Source organism: Anguilla rostrata, chromosome 4, assembly GCF_018555375.3.
Source record: "Anguilla rostrata isolate EN2019 chromosome 4, ASM1855537v3, whole genome shotgun sequence".
NCBI classification, from domain to species: Eukaryota; Metazoa; Chordata; class Actinopteri; order Anguilliformes; family Anguillidae; genus Anguilla; species Anguilla rostrata.
In genome coordinates, this window is record NC_057936.1 from 20434235 (window position 1) to 20450175 (window position 15941).

Sequence of the window (15941 nt, forward strand, 5' to 3'; positions counted from 1 at the left end):
CCGCACTGAACTGTTATGAATCCTTTCCAGCACTCCAACTCAATGATAAAGTCTGAATCTGGCTTTGCACTCAACACAAGGTTTGGCTCTTTGGCAACTGGGCTCCTTCCACGAGGGAAATGGTGGGTTTGAAAACAGGAACGGCTCCCAGGAAGTAATCGCTGCATTAGCACCTCCAAAAGACTCACCAGGGGCTCACAGGCTAGATTGCTGTCGGTGCACGACACGACTCTCCTGAGACAATCTAATTGCACGTTTATCTCCGAACACGCTGTACCCCAAGCTGGCAACATGCTATTCTCATTGCACACATCAGGCTGCCAATATGTTTTACCACACGGCCTACTGGCCAGGCTGCTTTGCACGGTCCTGCCTGCGGGTGGAACACTGAGACCACTGGGAGAGTCTCCCTAAACTCCACATCTGGCCTATTCACCACGCTGCAGTACTGACAAAGGTTACGTCTATGTTTAGTCTATGGTTTCTGGTTTCTGTAGAAATAGTGGATTACATCATTTTTAGATGAAATTTAAGTGGTATTCTTACTTGCGGCACACACATACACACACGTGCACACAGACACACAGACACACACATGCTCACACACACACAGGATAGAAGAAAACACAGACAATTTCAATAACCTGTGCAAATAACAAAATCCTCGCACACGTTTCTGTGAGAGTCCGGTGGTCACCTGACCAATCAGAAAGTCCTTTCCCTCCCTTACCTGGGGAAGAGAACGGCGGGGGCTGTTTCTGGGGTTCGGAGGCGAGCGACAGGGGAGACTTCTGAGGCTCAGCGATGCTGGGGGGTCTCTCTGTCTGGAAGGGAGCCATCCCCACATCCATGTTCACCATTCCGGGCTGGGAGAAGCCTGTGACACAACAGATAAAGCCATGCGGAAGAGTGGCTTCAGTGACAAGGTGCACAACGCACACATTACTAAACCTGCAGCGCTGCAGACCCTAGTGAAAACACGCCCTGGTGAAATCAAAAGGGAACTGGCTGTGAAGGGTTAACCAATGTATAAGCATTAGTCATCCTCTCCACAGCTTGTGCAAGGTGTCTCCAATCTTGCAAGCACAATTAGACTATTGAGTGCCATGCTTAAGTGAACATTAATCTCAGACAGCTAAGGCAGACAAAGGCATTTGAATGCCTCTTCCCCTGCTACACTCCAAACGCATTAATATGCACTCGTCCTCTCAAATCAGGACCGCCTGGCAACATCTTCCCTGAAAAGTCCAGACCAAATATCACCGGTAGGAGAACGGGAGAGGATGAGGGGAGAGAGTTTTCCGTGTCGCTGGCGTGAGGGACGGGGAAGCCGACCCCCTCTCGGGTCCTGACAAACGGAAAGACGACACGGCGAGGCATCGATCGAAGCCGCCGATGCGGTCGGCTCAAAACGAGCTGCGCCATCAAAAATGGCTTCCGTTTGCGCTGCTCCCCGGCGGTGACACGCGTGGCGGCGGGCCGTTCTGCGGCAGACAGCGCCCTCACACCGCCGACTCCATTTTCAGACCCCCGACTCAGAGAGGACGCGTGACTCAAAGTCACAGCGATCCGGTTCATCTCAGTCTGAAATGCCATTTCGCCTCCATAATAATGCCTGTCGCTACAAGACAATCGTGGCATTGTGACCGAAGGACAGGAAAACAGCCTGGCAATTAAATATAAACAAACCTTCTGCATTCCCACGCACGGTGCGTTATACTGCAAGAGGTGAACGTGGAGTTTTAAGTGTTTTGCTCTATTAAGTAATCACAACTTTTCATAAAATGGCTTGAAATGGTTTCAAACATTACTTAGCATTTACAAAAAAAAACAACAAACAACTGCATACTTTTGTCTGCAAATCTTCAATGACTTAAAAAAGCACAGTGTTGCAATAATCTACTGCAAGTCTGACCGTATTAAAAATATTTTCTAACAAAAACACTGATTATTGTATCGTGCCGTGATCAGGGTACTGTATAGATTTTCCCAGATTACTCTCCTTCAATCATTATGACCTACTTTATTACTCAGTACTCAGAAGAACACAGATTTAATGTGCTGCATAACCAAAGACAAGAACGCAAAAGCACCGTGAAAGCATCAATCAACAATGGATTTATCTGGGTTGTCAGTTCCCTCGTGGCCACAACAAAGCAAGAAGAATAGAAATGAACTAAAGTGGCGATTGATGTAGCCAAAATGCTATAACCATACAGCAAATACAGTCTGGTTATTTCACATGGGAGCAGTAAAGATAATGACCTGGGAAAGTGCCCATCAGGCCCCCGCCTTGCATCTGGGGGGCTATTGGCTGGCTGTCCCACTGATTCCCAAACCCAGACATCATTGAGCCTGTGGAGAGAGGGAGGAGCTATGAGAGGCAGACAAGGGCGAAGCTCGCTTAGTTTACAGCCATCGATCAGACTGACTAGCAGACAGGGAAGAGAGCGACTGTCGAGGCTAAAATCATTTAGCGCCAATACCCAGAATGTCCTCTTTTGATCATGAAATATTCACATCCTGAACAGTTAAATACATGCGCAATACAGCTATTTGCAGGATGCCTTGATTAAAAAATCCAAAACGTTTCTTCTTAATGGTTATATCATTTTAAATTCCACTCTCAGAATCGGTAGAAAAACGGTAGAACTGAAAAACGGTTGCAGCTTGGTACAGCGACGCACATCTAAGATCCTAAATAAAGCCGTGCTTTAGAACGAGGATGCTCTACTGGGAGAGATTCTGATTTATGAGGACCTGCCAACTCGTAGCCTTGGTAAAGCTCGACAAGGACTCGGCGGCTGGCGAGGAAGCGTACAGAATTAAGTTAAGAAGATTAAGGGGTCCGCAGCTACCGTATAAACATTCTCTCGGAATTGCTAAGGCATTGTGGGAGTGTTACGGCTTTGGTTTAACATTACAGATGTGTTCTGAGCATATTACAGCTACAGGAGTGTTCAAAAATGGCATGTGTCATTAGGTGCAGCACAGGGTATTGACAGTGGCGTATGGAAACAAAGAGAGAATTCCTCTTACCTGACAGAAAATCTGTTGCGAAGACACGCTGTTCTGTTGGGTGGGGGCGCACTTCCCCCTGTGGTTCCGGGCGCTGCGCTGGTTTCTGTCCTCCCAGCGTCACTGCCAGACCTGCTGTAGCGGAAAGAAAAGTCACCCCACATTAGTTCCCTCTGATTGTTGACGCATCACTATACAATATACCAACCATTGTCTAATTACATGGACGATATTCTACACTCACCTTCAGGATCGTTTTGAACAACAAATTATGCAGCATCTGCTCCTGTACACACATCCTGGTATTTAACAGTAGTGTTACCCAGGAAATGAAAACGTACTTTTTCTTATAATCCGCTAGGCTCTGTATTGTGTAACCATCCTACTTTAGCGACCAGGACAACAACTGAGAGCTGTCTTTTAGCAGTGTGAGGTCCAGACTTCCCAATGATCTCACATGACAGCCCGGGCATCAGCGAAGGCTCGCCCCACACCCGGCCCGCGATGCTGTCTCGGGGGGGGGGCTGGACCCCCTGTCCGGCTCTGGCAGGCCCCTGCTGGCGTTTGGGTGGACGTTTTGATTCAGCCACGGCCTCAGCCTTATCTAATGTGGCTGTTTCGCCCGCAGTGAGAGCGATACATCCTTAAAAAACAACCCCCCACCCCCCCACCCCCGCCCCCACCGCACCGCCCAGCCAGAACCAGAGGCTGACAGTGACGAGAGTGGACAGGACACCACCAAGAGCCTCTTTCCTCCACCACAAACACACTTCTCCTGTTTCAACTTTTCACTGGAAAATTTCCATAAGCTCCATGAGCAGCAGACAACACTAAAGCTAGCAGTTTTGCAGATATACTGCTGTCTGGTCTCAATCTTACAGGACAAAAATTAATCTTAATATATATGACCTCAGTCCAGTACATATATTGAGTGTCCTGACATATTGACTGTTTATTGTCTGTTGTATGCGATTTGATGTTTTGTCTTGAGACAGAGGACCAAATCAGAATAAGTGTTGCTAATGCTTTGATGTGCCATCCTCTGGGCAGAACCTGCATCCAATGCTGTATACATTCTTTTAAAAAATAAAAATCAATCAATCAATCACAATTAATCAACTAAAATGACTGTCAATCATGCAATCAATCTGGCCTTAAACTGTCATTAAATCAAAGTTTTTCTATAATAATCCAGTGAGGCATTTGTCAATGATGGCTGGTTGCCACTATCCAGGGTGCTTCCTAAAGGCACAGAGGAAGATTAGCCATAAGCACACTTTGTATATTAACATAGACACGTGCACACACACACACACACACACGCACGCACGCACGCACGCACACACACACACATGCACACACATGCACGCAGACACACAAACTTGCCGCGATGCAAAAACTGCAACTGATGAATTCCCAGTATCTTGGCTCCATTTACCCAGCTGCTGTAAGTATAGTACACTTGGCCTATATTTGTGTCCTTTTCAAACTGCATTTACAGTTTAGAGATATGCACTGTTGCTTGAGACCATTTTAAGTATTGTCCAGTTTGTTGTCCCAAAACCAATTCACTGCCTACAGTAAATCAACCGCACTATGGCTGTGTTCACCCTCCCCAGGCGACCACATCTGCAATCCCTTGGGGTTTTCAAGGGGATAATAACAAATTCCCTTTCTTCTCCGAATCAAACCGCTGCTCTCTGCAGTTATGAGTAACGCTGAAACGCTCAGAAACCCAGCGTGTTGCTTCGCAGGTCCCCGCTGGCCTCCCCGATACGTGTGCAAATAGCGCGCGACACGAAGCACGTCAGCGGCTCCCTCGCCCGAAAACGCCAGTTCTGCACACCTCGCAGGAAGAAAGGAGCTACTCAGCACCAGACCCGCAGGTCCTGTGGCGTCGAATTACAGCACTTTAGAGAGGAGGAAATGTGGCACTGAAAGAGAGGACGCGAGTGCTAACGCTAGCGATCTGAATGACTCATTTACCGCATAAAACTTTCATGAAACGCACTTTGATGCTGTGTGTAGCAAAAGTTCAAGGCAACGTCAAACCTGGGCTGCTTCGTTCCTGTTTCTGGCCAGAGCGGACGGTGCCGCTCTCTCAGAAGCTGGAGAGGATGTGCTGATCGCATCAGCGCTCAGCTGGCGTGCAAGGCCGGAAAGGGCCAAGCACATTTCTTGGATCGATATTGAGCGGAGCTCGGGCTAAATGTCAGGATTACAATGCATTTGCAGCTCGTCCGTTACAGGGTCGCATGAATATGCGCAGTGGAACAGAATAAGCTGCACTCTAAAGCTGGAAGAAGAGAGACATGCAAATTCATAAGTTAACTATGCTAGGTTAGTACACTACGTAAATGTACATTACTACTTAATGATGTTTCATATATGCTCATTCGTATGTGAATGGGTAAATTAGACTTAACTTGTTCATGGCTATGAATAACTGTTACATAATAAGTATTGTACCTTATTGGACCTGTGTTTTGTAGTTGTTCCAATGACCTTCGGTAGGCAGTTATAGTACGTTGCTTTGGATAAAAGCATCTGCCAAATAAATGTAATGTAATGTAATGTGGCACTGTTGCTCCTATTATTTAAGTGGACATGCATAGACTCTTGCATTGTAAGTGACTTTGGATACTAAATGAGTGTGTCTGCTAAATGAGTGTGATGAATGTTATGTAATGTAATGACAGGGACGATTAATCCTTGGCTTATGGTTGTATGTCCTGGAGCGTAACTGTTTTTTGATGGACACATGTGATGGAGCCTGTCCAGGCTAGGGCTGGGAATTCAAGATTCTCGAGACAGATATGAGAAAGCTGTTTCCTGAGGCTCAGCTTCCAAAATTCTGAGGGGGATACTGCCAAGTAACACAGAACAGCACAGGAGCGAGTGTTAAACGGTCACTTATGCTAAGTGCAGAGCTAAGCCTGTGAAAACGCACTGAAAGTGTGGCTCGGGTTCAACAGCAGAAATGAAGCAGCCAGTGCACCGACGGCTCCAGGCGCCTGGGCCCCAAACCGCTGAGTCACACTCGCAATAGCGGACAGGACGAGGAGTCATCACGACCCCCCTGCTGCTCGGTCAACAAGCCAATTAGCCGGCACATAACCAAACTGTGCCGAAAAAAGCCTCGATGTGCTTTCCAGCGTTCTGAAGAGAAAATGAAATAAAGCCGGCCGGGGGCTGGGGGGTTACTGGAGGGACACCTCGACAGGGAGAGCCATATTTGGCCGTTGTTCACCCTGAACGTCTGAGTGCTTTCGCCTGGAGTCTCTTCTTCTATGCTTTAGCAGTCGCCCTTCCCTGCGTCTCCTCCCGCACTATTTCGCTCTGTCTGACCCACTTCGGCACTGCTGCACTCCTCCCGGCGCTAGCTTTCTCGTTCTCTCACTCTCCAACTCTCCCGCTCTCTATACATCTCTCCCTCCCTCCCTCTCTCTCTCCCTCTCTCTCCCAGGACATGCGGACCTCGCTCTATATTTATCCCCAGTCATTACTCAGTCAGGCTGCTTCCTGAAAAGAGTGTGCAGCCGTGCGATGGTGGAAGTGCGCGGAGGAGAGCGCCGGTCGCTCCGCTGATGCGCGGTAAGGGCCCCTCCCACTGCGGCGGATGCGCTAATCCCAGGCTAAAGCGCCACCAAGCCGCCTATGTAAACCAGCGAGCGAGTTAACAGTGAGTGAAGCCAGCGCGGCAAGGGCCTGGAGCAGCCATCAAAGCATCCCTCCCCTCTGGCTAATGACCACACCCCTCTGCCAGTCACTGCCTTTGAATAAACACCATGCAGGTGGCAGATGTCCTTTTGGAACCAGGAGTTACGCCAATCAAAAGCGTTCACATTTTTGTACTCTCAACTCACAATCCTTTCTTGATTGCTTACAAACGCCTAGGCTTAATGGGAGCTGACTGCAAGGTGCAAACTGCCCTGTGATTTATAAATTTGTTCAGACAAAGACAGCATCAGGACATGAAAAACCTGAAATAGAGTACTTGGGCCTACACAAATTAAAACATGAGCGTGAGCCCTGCTTGTTTCTGCGCAGCTGAAAAAGGCCGTCGGTTCTCGGCACACGCTCCTGTGCTGCTCCTTTGCTGCTCCTGTGCTGCTCCTGTGCTGCTCCTCACCCGGACTGTTACAAGTGAGAAGCTGCACTCACAGGGGATTATGCCAGGAAACGGGAACACAAAGCGCAGCAGAAAAGCCAAGTATCCCACAGGACTTCGGCCCGAAACTGAAGCGGTTGTTCTCTGGTTTTAGTTTTTTGGTTTTGAAACGCCCCTCTGCATTTCCGCCTTGACCACGTTCAGTCCGCTGCGGGTCGTGTGGAAAGGCCCTGGCGCTGAAGGTGGATGGGAGCGGACCCACAGACAGGCAGGAGGCGGCGTCTCCCTGGGGCTGAGCATGCTCAGCGTGCAGCGGCCCCCGCGCGCCGCACGGTGTACGCTCCTATTTGCAAATCTGCCTGTGACGGCTGCCGTGAAGAGCCCTCTACGACATCGGATTGATCTCTGGCATTCATCTGACGTATTAAGGCCAAGCCTTACATAATTTTTCGAGGGCTTATAACGTTCATCCCACAAATAAGAACCTATGCAAAAATGCCGGGGAGGATTTGGCTGTTTGGCCGGGGTGGGGGCTTGGGGGGGGGGGGGGGGGCAGGTTATTGCATGGATGTGCATCTAGATGAAATCATGAAGTAAAAACCTCTGGACACGCTACCGCACAAATTCCCTTAGCCTTACCTAAGCCGTTAGCTTTATCACTTCTGAGGGACCAGAGGAAATCGCGCTGAAGCCAGCACAAGCCTCAGGAAGGCGATGCTGCACATTTCAGAGGCTGACCTGGAAACTCATGGAACTTATTTCGGCTGAAGCCTCCACAAAGGTGCAGAGGTCTGTTAAGCCAACAAAGGCCTGACAAAAAAGTTCAATTCACTGGACTGATTGAATTTAAAAGGAACTGACCTTCAGTGATACAGGAAACAACAGTGAATGGAGAAGCAGTGAGCATGTGAGATTCCACAGTAGCATGCTACTGCAATACTGAAATTGAGGTTAGTTCGACGGTCCAGGAGTTGCAGGTCCAGGAGACGAGATGCAATGCGACTGTGACAATTTTGGTACATTTAAATTTAACCTGAACCACATCAGTGAACGCATGGCAAGCTTTCATTCACACACACAAAGTGACAAGGAAAGGACTCATTGTGCGTTGAATGTCATTCAAGCCTTTCTAAACTGTTTACAAAGAAAAAAGCACAACACCTGTTTTGCAACGAATGCACACACGCCCTGCGGTTTTACCACAGCTCTGCTGGCTGTCTGACTCTTTTCCTCCCTCAGGACATCAATAACAGGAGTCTCAGCACGCCACCGGCTCTGCTGCACTCCACAGGCCTCGTCTTTCAGCGCCCTCCCTCTGCGAAGAGCTTCAGTTCAATTCATAGAAGAATGAATCATAACGGGACCTCCGTCGGCGCGTTAATGGACGCGAGGGCAGGTCGGAGCGGAGGCCGCCGCAGCAGCGGGGGCACCGTGTCAAACAGCGGCGGGCGCTGCCCAGCGTGGTCCTCGCCTTTGGCCGGGAGGTGGCCGCCGGGTGCCCTCGGCCTCAGAACGCTGGGGAGCCTTCCTCCGTGTTGGTCGGGAATCTCCTTAAGCTAACGTCCGAGATGGCATCTCTGGGAGGCTGTGGCGTGGTTTATTAAGCCATCGCTTCAAAGGATTTACTAACGTTTCAGGGAAAAGGGCTTCCTGCTTTTTCTCCACCTTGGACAGTTAGCATGTGCTATCTATTAGAATGTATGATTTCTCTAATTAAAATATATTTAGTGCATGGGTAAATATTGATTTGTTCCATAGCCCTCTATGGACTACGACTCAAGAATCACCGCTTTGTTGAATCGCAACAGAACTGCGGAAAGCAACATCAGCATCACCTTAGCATTGAGCAAACAGGTGGAGTAGTTGTTCTGGATCTTTTTCACGGTCTTCATTCCAGAGAGGTATTTGAAATGAAGAACTTAGAGACTACCTGCATAATTAAACAAGGGCAGAGAGAAAGAAGGAAGAAATCTGATTGAGCAAAGTGCTCCTGTATCTGCAGTGCAGCGGCCCACATCAGCCGCCGCGTTACGGATTATTTTTAGGCCCCACAGCCTGCGTTATTTCCCTTCTTTATTTATTTACTGTCATAGGAGCAGGCGAGCCCCATTAATCAGGCTCCCAGCGAAGCCAGCTGGGGGGCGTGGCTGCGGCTGAGCGCCGGCCCACTCCTGGCTCCAGACAGGGGCAGAGCCAATCCCCAGCCAGGCACACATCTGCTGTGCGGTAGCTCCACCTGCAGCTGCAGCCCCGAAGTAGGCCAGGCTGACCCACATGGTTCTGCCCCAGAGACTTCCCCAGCGAGCAGCCAAACAGAGCGATGGCACATCCCAGCTCCCCGGAGACCAGGGCTAGAGCCACCACACTGTCACACCCTCACAGAGCAGCGTGCCAGAGTGGGGAAAAGAAGTTTAAATAAGACGGGATCCATGCAGGATTCCACACTTGCAGAGTTTTTCTTTACTTGATTCTTCAAGTTTTATGGGGGAGAAACTGTACCCAGGCAAGAAGAAATAAATGTCTAGAGTTGGAACTGCATGAGCAATTCCTTATAAGATAAGGACGAGAGAGAGAGAGAGACAGACAGACAGAGAGAGAGAGAGAGAGAGAGAGAGAGAGTGAAAGGAAATGAAAGGAACGTCTTAAACATTCAAGAGGCAAGGTTTAATACACAAGAGGCACTGTTTTCCAAGGTGGTTTCATAGTTGTGTGATCCTTGAAATAAAAAGGCCAGCATGTGTTATGTAATCACACAAAAAATCTCATCTTGAACAAAAGAGGCTCTTCAGTCGGCACCCTGATAAATGCGTTCTGAACGCTGTACCATTTTTCACACCGTGCAATCAAGAAAACAAAAATCCCCACTGAGTGCCGTGCGAGGCGTCTCTTTCTGTGCGAGGTCAAGGAGGACGCGAGACCGGGCAAAAAATAAATCTTAAAGAGATCAGGAAACACAGAGGAGAGAAGGACAGGCTTCGAGGGGGGAGTCACGGACACACAAATTCCGCAACGGTTAAGGCAGATCCCGTTCGAAAGGGAAAAATAACTCAGAGCAAACTCTCATCTGTGTGTTAAGAGTTTATTAGTACAGAGTATGAACAGAGAGATTATAAAAGGCGCTGGGTTTGTCTACACAACTACAGCAGCGGGCGGGGCCACAGCCTTTCACAGACCATTGTGACTGACAGAGAGGCTGAGGTCAGAGTGGCAAAATGGGATGTCGGTCCACTGCGTACCCTGCTCTTCTTCTACACACTTTGACAACACGTGTGCAACATGGTTGGTGCTCTTTTACACAGCTAAACATCAATCAGTGACCAATTTAATAGCCGTTTCTACTACGGGTCTTTGAATTATTGTACTATACCTCTGAACAGAGTGATTGAGAATGAAAATGGGGTCGCGGAAAATGGGAAAAGTGGGCGAACTGACAAATGCAACCACCTGCTACCACTGAGCAGCATGGTGACCAGCTGTGAGGTCCACAGTCACAGGTGTGGGGACCAAAGTGGAGAATCAGCTTCTAATGGCAACCAGGTCAGCAGTGACCCTGCCCATCTTCCAACGCAGGCCGAACGTCCACCACGGCTCCCCTGACCCTCTTTAGCTATCCTCTTTCTTTCTTTTTGGATTTCCTTTTGGAATAATCATGCTACACAGTACGTATATCTGTGTAAAGATCGGTCAGCTGTGTAGTAGGATTTACTTTTGTTTACAGGACAAATTGTTGGGTTTGTGTGGCTAAATTTACACTTCTTGATGACACACAGGCCTACTGTGCCTTCTAGGGGATATCGCACAATTGTATTCCAGAGACTAATGGTTATGATGTTCTCTTCCTTCTCTACTAAGCCATCCAGGAAGAGAGCATCTGCTAAGTGGCTGTAATGTAATTGGAAAAAAGTGTGCTCAATGGTGGAGAATCATCGCAACCAAAGCTGATGGCCCAGTAACAACAAATGTTCCCTATTGTATGCGTGTGACAAAAACAAAATGGTAAAAAACATTGCCCATCAACAATGTCTCAAAACAACATGGACAAAGCAACAGAAAATGCATTCCAAAAATGCACAAACCAAGGTTTCACAAACAAACAAACAGAGACACAAACAAACAGCTCTGTTAGTGATTAGCTGCAAGCTCTTATCCGAGTCAAGGATAAATCATGTGTGCAGTGTACGTGCGGGCCTGTGTTTGTATGTGTGTGAGTGTGTGTCTGAGAGAGAAAGACAATGGCAAGCAGAGAAGAGAAAGAGAGAATAGACAGATATTCATAGACTTACAGCTGTCTCTCCTCATGATAAACCTGCACACAGACAAACGCACAAGCAAACCCACAGACAGCACGAATCCATTCACTGTCACTGAAGCATCGGAGCGCGGTAGAAAAGCAACCTTGGGAGTCGCTGTCATGTAAAACTGCTGAGAAGCGGTGACGTCAGAAAACTTTTTTGCTGGCAGTGTTATTGTTTGTGTGCTGTCACGACCGGACCGCGAAACGGACGTTTCCTCCATAAGGACTGGAAGTAGGAGAGGACACTGGGATTGGCGTGCGATTCTGTGAGCGTCTGTTCTCTTCGAAGAACGTGGGAGAAGGTGCAAGATAGAAATCGAACACCATCCTGTCCTAAATTTCCTTTCGCAAAGTTTTCTTGACATTTGTTTTTATCGAGTGAATCTCTCCCTCTTCCCTCCCTTGCGGTGCTGTGAAGCTATCTGATAATCCCTTCTGTGGGGCTGTGTAAACTCCTGGTCTATCTCTGAACCATCTCTTTAATCTACCTCAGCTCTCCAGCCTCAGTGCTGTACGTCACCCCTCACACACAGAGAGCTCGGCAGAAACGGAAACTGGACTGGGTTCTGACTACAGGTGATTATCAGTCCACTTAGGCGGCACTGATCACTGCAATGGGAAGTGTATGTGACTGAAGTGAACCCTCCAGGAGCAGAAGATAAGAGGAGCCCAGATAAGGAACATGTGCAGGAAGGCACCCGGCCCAGATCTGAGGGGGTGGGGGGGGGGGGGACTGCACTCCCATGCTCTTATCCACAGCTATGACACTGCCACAGGGTCTCACTTTTTTCTTTACTCTGAATGGACAATACAAAAAGTCCATTAGGATTGGCGATCTGGTGTGCGTCTGCTATTTTGTCTGCGTTTAAGTGCGACTGTGTGTTTTTGGCATTTCTGGTGCTGCCCCCCTCCTAGTCTCCTCAACCCTGGATGGGGTCCCACGAAATGAGCTGAAGAGGGGGGGTGGTGGGTGTAGGAGCTCTCACAGTTCTGATAGCAGGGTGTGAACATTTGGAGAAGGGGGGGGGGCGTGTCTTCGGGTTCCTACTTAGCCTGCAAGCGATGGCAGAGGCAGTGAGGGCGGGGGCAAGGGGCGCAAAGCCGCAACAATGGGGGGGGGGTCAGTCAAGTCTGCGGCAGGCTAATCCTCTGGAAGCGTAGGTTTGGGAGAGAGAAGACAAGAGGGAACAGGGAGGACAAAGATGAGGTAAAAGAATAAAGAAGGATGACAGGAAGGATAAAAATGTGTGGTAAAGAAATAAAAATGAAAAGGAGAGGATGAAAATCAGAAGAGGAATGAGGGACCAGAGAGGGGAGATAGAAGGTGTCAGTTATGATGGAGGACAGAGTACAGTGGGCATGGTTGAGGGGAGGGGGGGATAAGGAGTGACAGGGAGAGAATAAGAATGCTGGTTAGTGGAGATTCACAACAGGATCAGAACTGCCCACAAACCCCGCCCACCACAGGCATGCCAAACAAGCCCCTCCATGCAGACCCCGTACTACGCCATAGCACAACCAGTCAGGTCTTCTGGCTTTGGCTTGCAACTCATGTTCTCAATGAATTGACCTAGTTCACTGTTCTACTGGGTTTCACTTCTCCCCAAACGACAGCTAAATAATAATGATGATTAATGCATCTGATGTACATCAAAAAAGCCTCCGCAGGTTAAAAAAAATATCATGTATTGGCGCAATGGCGCCACCCTGAGGACATTTTACTAAAGGCGTCCTCTAAAGATTATTTCTAATCCCTAAAATGAGAATAAGTCTTTACATAACCTATTTCAAGAGTTACATAACCTATTTAGAGAGTTCATCTTATTTAGAATATCTGCAGATTCACTGTGTGGTATTCCAAAAAAGCACTGTCATTCTTTCTAGGTGTTCCTTGTTCATCACATCTCCACATTAGCTGACAGACTGTAAACTGCTGAGAGCTCATCATGAAAACGTCCACGTTATAACAAAATAACTGAGAACCTGGGTGGCAACCAAAGCCCACAGAGTGGACGATGCAATCAGAGCCACGCCCACTGCCTGAAGCCCCGCCCTCCTGTACACTACAGTCCTGTCGTGGGCGGGTGCGGGTTCTGCCGACCACAGCATGCAGATGCACGTGCAGTGTCCCGGCGCTTAGTGACATCACAGAGGTGGGAGGGGCACACCCACTGTTGGTGATATACCAGCATTCTGCAGTCGCATGCGCAGGCCTGCCAACATGCAGGGCAGCCAGGTATAGATCTTTCCCTTCAAAGCTTTTCGCTTTCCCCAGTCAGAGAGAGTGGTGCCCGCAATGTCGCCAGAGGGCAACACGGGCAAGCGCTCATTTCTAAATCAATTTTGGATCCGAAAGCGTTTTTCTGAGCGATCTGCGTTAAAAGCACTTTCATCTGACCTGCGCAAAAAGCTTTGTGATGGGCTACTGCAGTTTATACTGGCTCTCTGCCTCATGCACAAGCTCCCCCATCCCCCTCCCCCATGCATTTACAACAGCAAACACACAAGGGTAGTATTTTAAGAATGACGCATGAAAGAAAATGTTGAAACTAAAAATATGAAACGGATTCAACTAAAAATAAGGCACGAACGCATCCACACACACGCACGCACCCAAATTACTGATGCAAACGCCTACGTACATACACTGAACTCAGCAAGGATCCTAAAAAATTGGCCAAAAAATCTGTCAGTTATCTGACTAACTAAATCACCAGAACCTACATTTAGACAATACGCTGTTGATAAAGAGCAAGATGATAGATGAACACACAAAGAAAACAGCTTTACCATGGCGTCAGTTCCTCAGTCCCTGTTTATGATCCCCGCAAGCCGTCCCCCACAGGGTGAGGCAGTACACCAGGGATGGGAAGACAGCCACGACTGCACGCCCAAGAGCACTGGGCCTGCACGCCACACTAACAAAATTCTCCCCAAGGCATGTACCCCTGCTTTGACTTGCTCTATAGGGATGCTAAAAATGAAAGCCAAAGGTCTCTGCCTGTCTGGCTTAGACAGCACCTCAGCTGAAAAGACGGGACGCGCCAGCCAGCAGCACACAGGGAGAACGCTGAGGCCTACCCAACAGTCGCTCAGCGGATGCTATTCCAGCTTCTTAAAATTTTTTGCGTCGCAGAAGAACGCTAATCAGATTAAAAGAGAAGTGTCACTCAGCGAGGAGAGGAAACTGCTGAAGAACGAGAGAGGCTGGGATTAACGGAGGGCTGGAAACAGCAGGAGGTAAACCCAACGTGGCTGACTGCGCAGCCAGACAGAGCCGACAGCGGCAGCCGTACCTTATCGCCGGGCTGACACTCAACAGCAAGCCATTCAGCTGATGTGAAAGAGGAAAAAACGCAGAGAGCTTTACGTGAAAGGCCTATCGGGGCTTATTTAGCCTGAGCGTGCGCTACCCCTCAAAATCCTGTGCTATTGCACCGTCAGAGCCACCCAGAAGAACAGCGGCTGCATATCTGCACTACTGGATTCAGTGGTCCTATTCAGTGGGAATTCAATAGGATTTTTCTATCCACCATCTTCTTTCTACCCATGTACCTGAAGCCGTAATATATGCGATTTGTCTGTTCCACACCTACATCAGCCCCATGCACGTTTACTGTTTAAATGTGTTTAACAGATGCGAGACTGTCAGAGATCGATCCCCGCTGTTCAGGATGAAGAACACGCCGGAGAAACAGATTTCCTCCTCGCTGTAACTGCAGCCACTTCACTTGCTCCTGTTTTTGTTTAACTGTGCGGCTTACCGCAGGACAAAACCTTTTTGCGCACAGTTTTTCCGCTGGGTCTCAGTGGTGCTGCCCTCTATGGCCCAGACGGTGAAGACCTCATAGGTTTTTTTCCCAGTGACTGCTGAGGAACTGTCATCTTTCAGCACACAGTCCACCATATTCATCGTTCTGGAGGGCACAGACTAAACAGCCAACGGGAATTTGCGCACTTCTTCAAAAGCCTAATTTTTCCTACTTCTTATTCCGCTCGCAAGCAACTAAAATAAGAACAGCGTAGCCGCACTGCAACTGTATCCATCTGTATTCAAAACATGCTGCAGCTTTAATACTTATGCTTAATACTTTAGTCAGTATTCCAGCAGCTTCTGTATGCAAAGCTGTAAATGGGGGGATCAGCTTCTTTTAGACAGAGGAAACACAATCACAGGGATTTCAAAACCCAGGAGCACTTGAGTCAGAGACTGGCTGACATCCATGACTGCTGCCCAAATGTTCGATGTTATATGTTTAGTAAATGTTTGATTGATGATGCACGAGTAAACTTGTTTAAAAAAACGTACTAAATGGAATATTCAAGAGAATGGTACACTACAGTACACACCATACATAAACTTCCAAAAATCCTCGTAAACTAAAGATACACAGTTTTACTTACACAAGGAAGATGACCAAGAGAAAACAAAGACACGCACACCAAAAAAAAAAAGTAAAAAATCATAACCGAACTAAACAAGGACAGTAAAATAAGTTAAGGAGTGAAATGGAGTGA

The 15941-nt window shown here is 48.2% G+C and overlaps 1 protein-coding gene across 9 annotated transcripts in view; it reads right to left on the reverse strand.

The window, feature by feature from the left end:
• Positions 1-15941, reverse strand: part of LOC135252777 (microtubule-associated protein 4) — an 87789-nt gene that overhangs the window by 52266 nt on the left and 19582 nt on the right. For 7 of the 9 annotated variants that reach the window (XM_064331262.1, XM_064331264.1, XM_064331269.1 and 4 more), the window contains 3 exons: positions 3040-3153; positions 2266-2355; positions 731-877 (listed from right to left, as the gene is read on the reverse strand). In XM_064331262.1, the coding sequence (XP_064187332.1) occupies positions 731-877; positions 2266-2355; positions 3040-3153 (351 nt within the window). The remainder of the gene's footprint in view (positions 1-730; positions 878-2265; positions 2356-3039; positions 3154-15941) is intronic. The other 2 variants (XM_064331265.1, XM_064331263.1) reach the window with 1 other exon arrangement.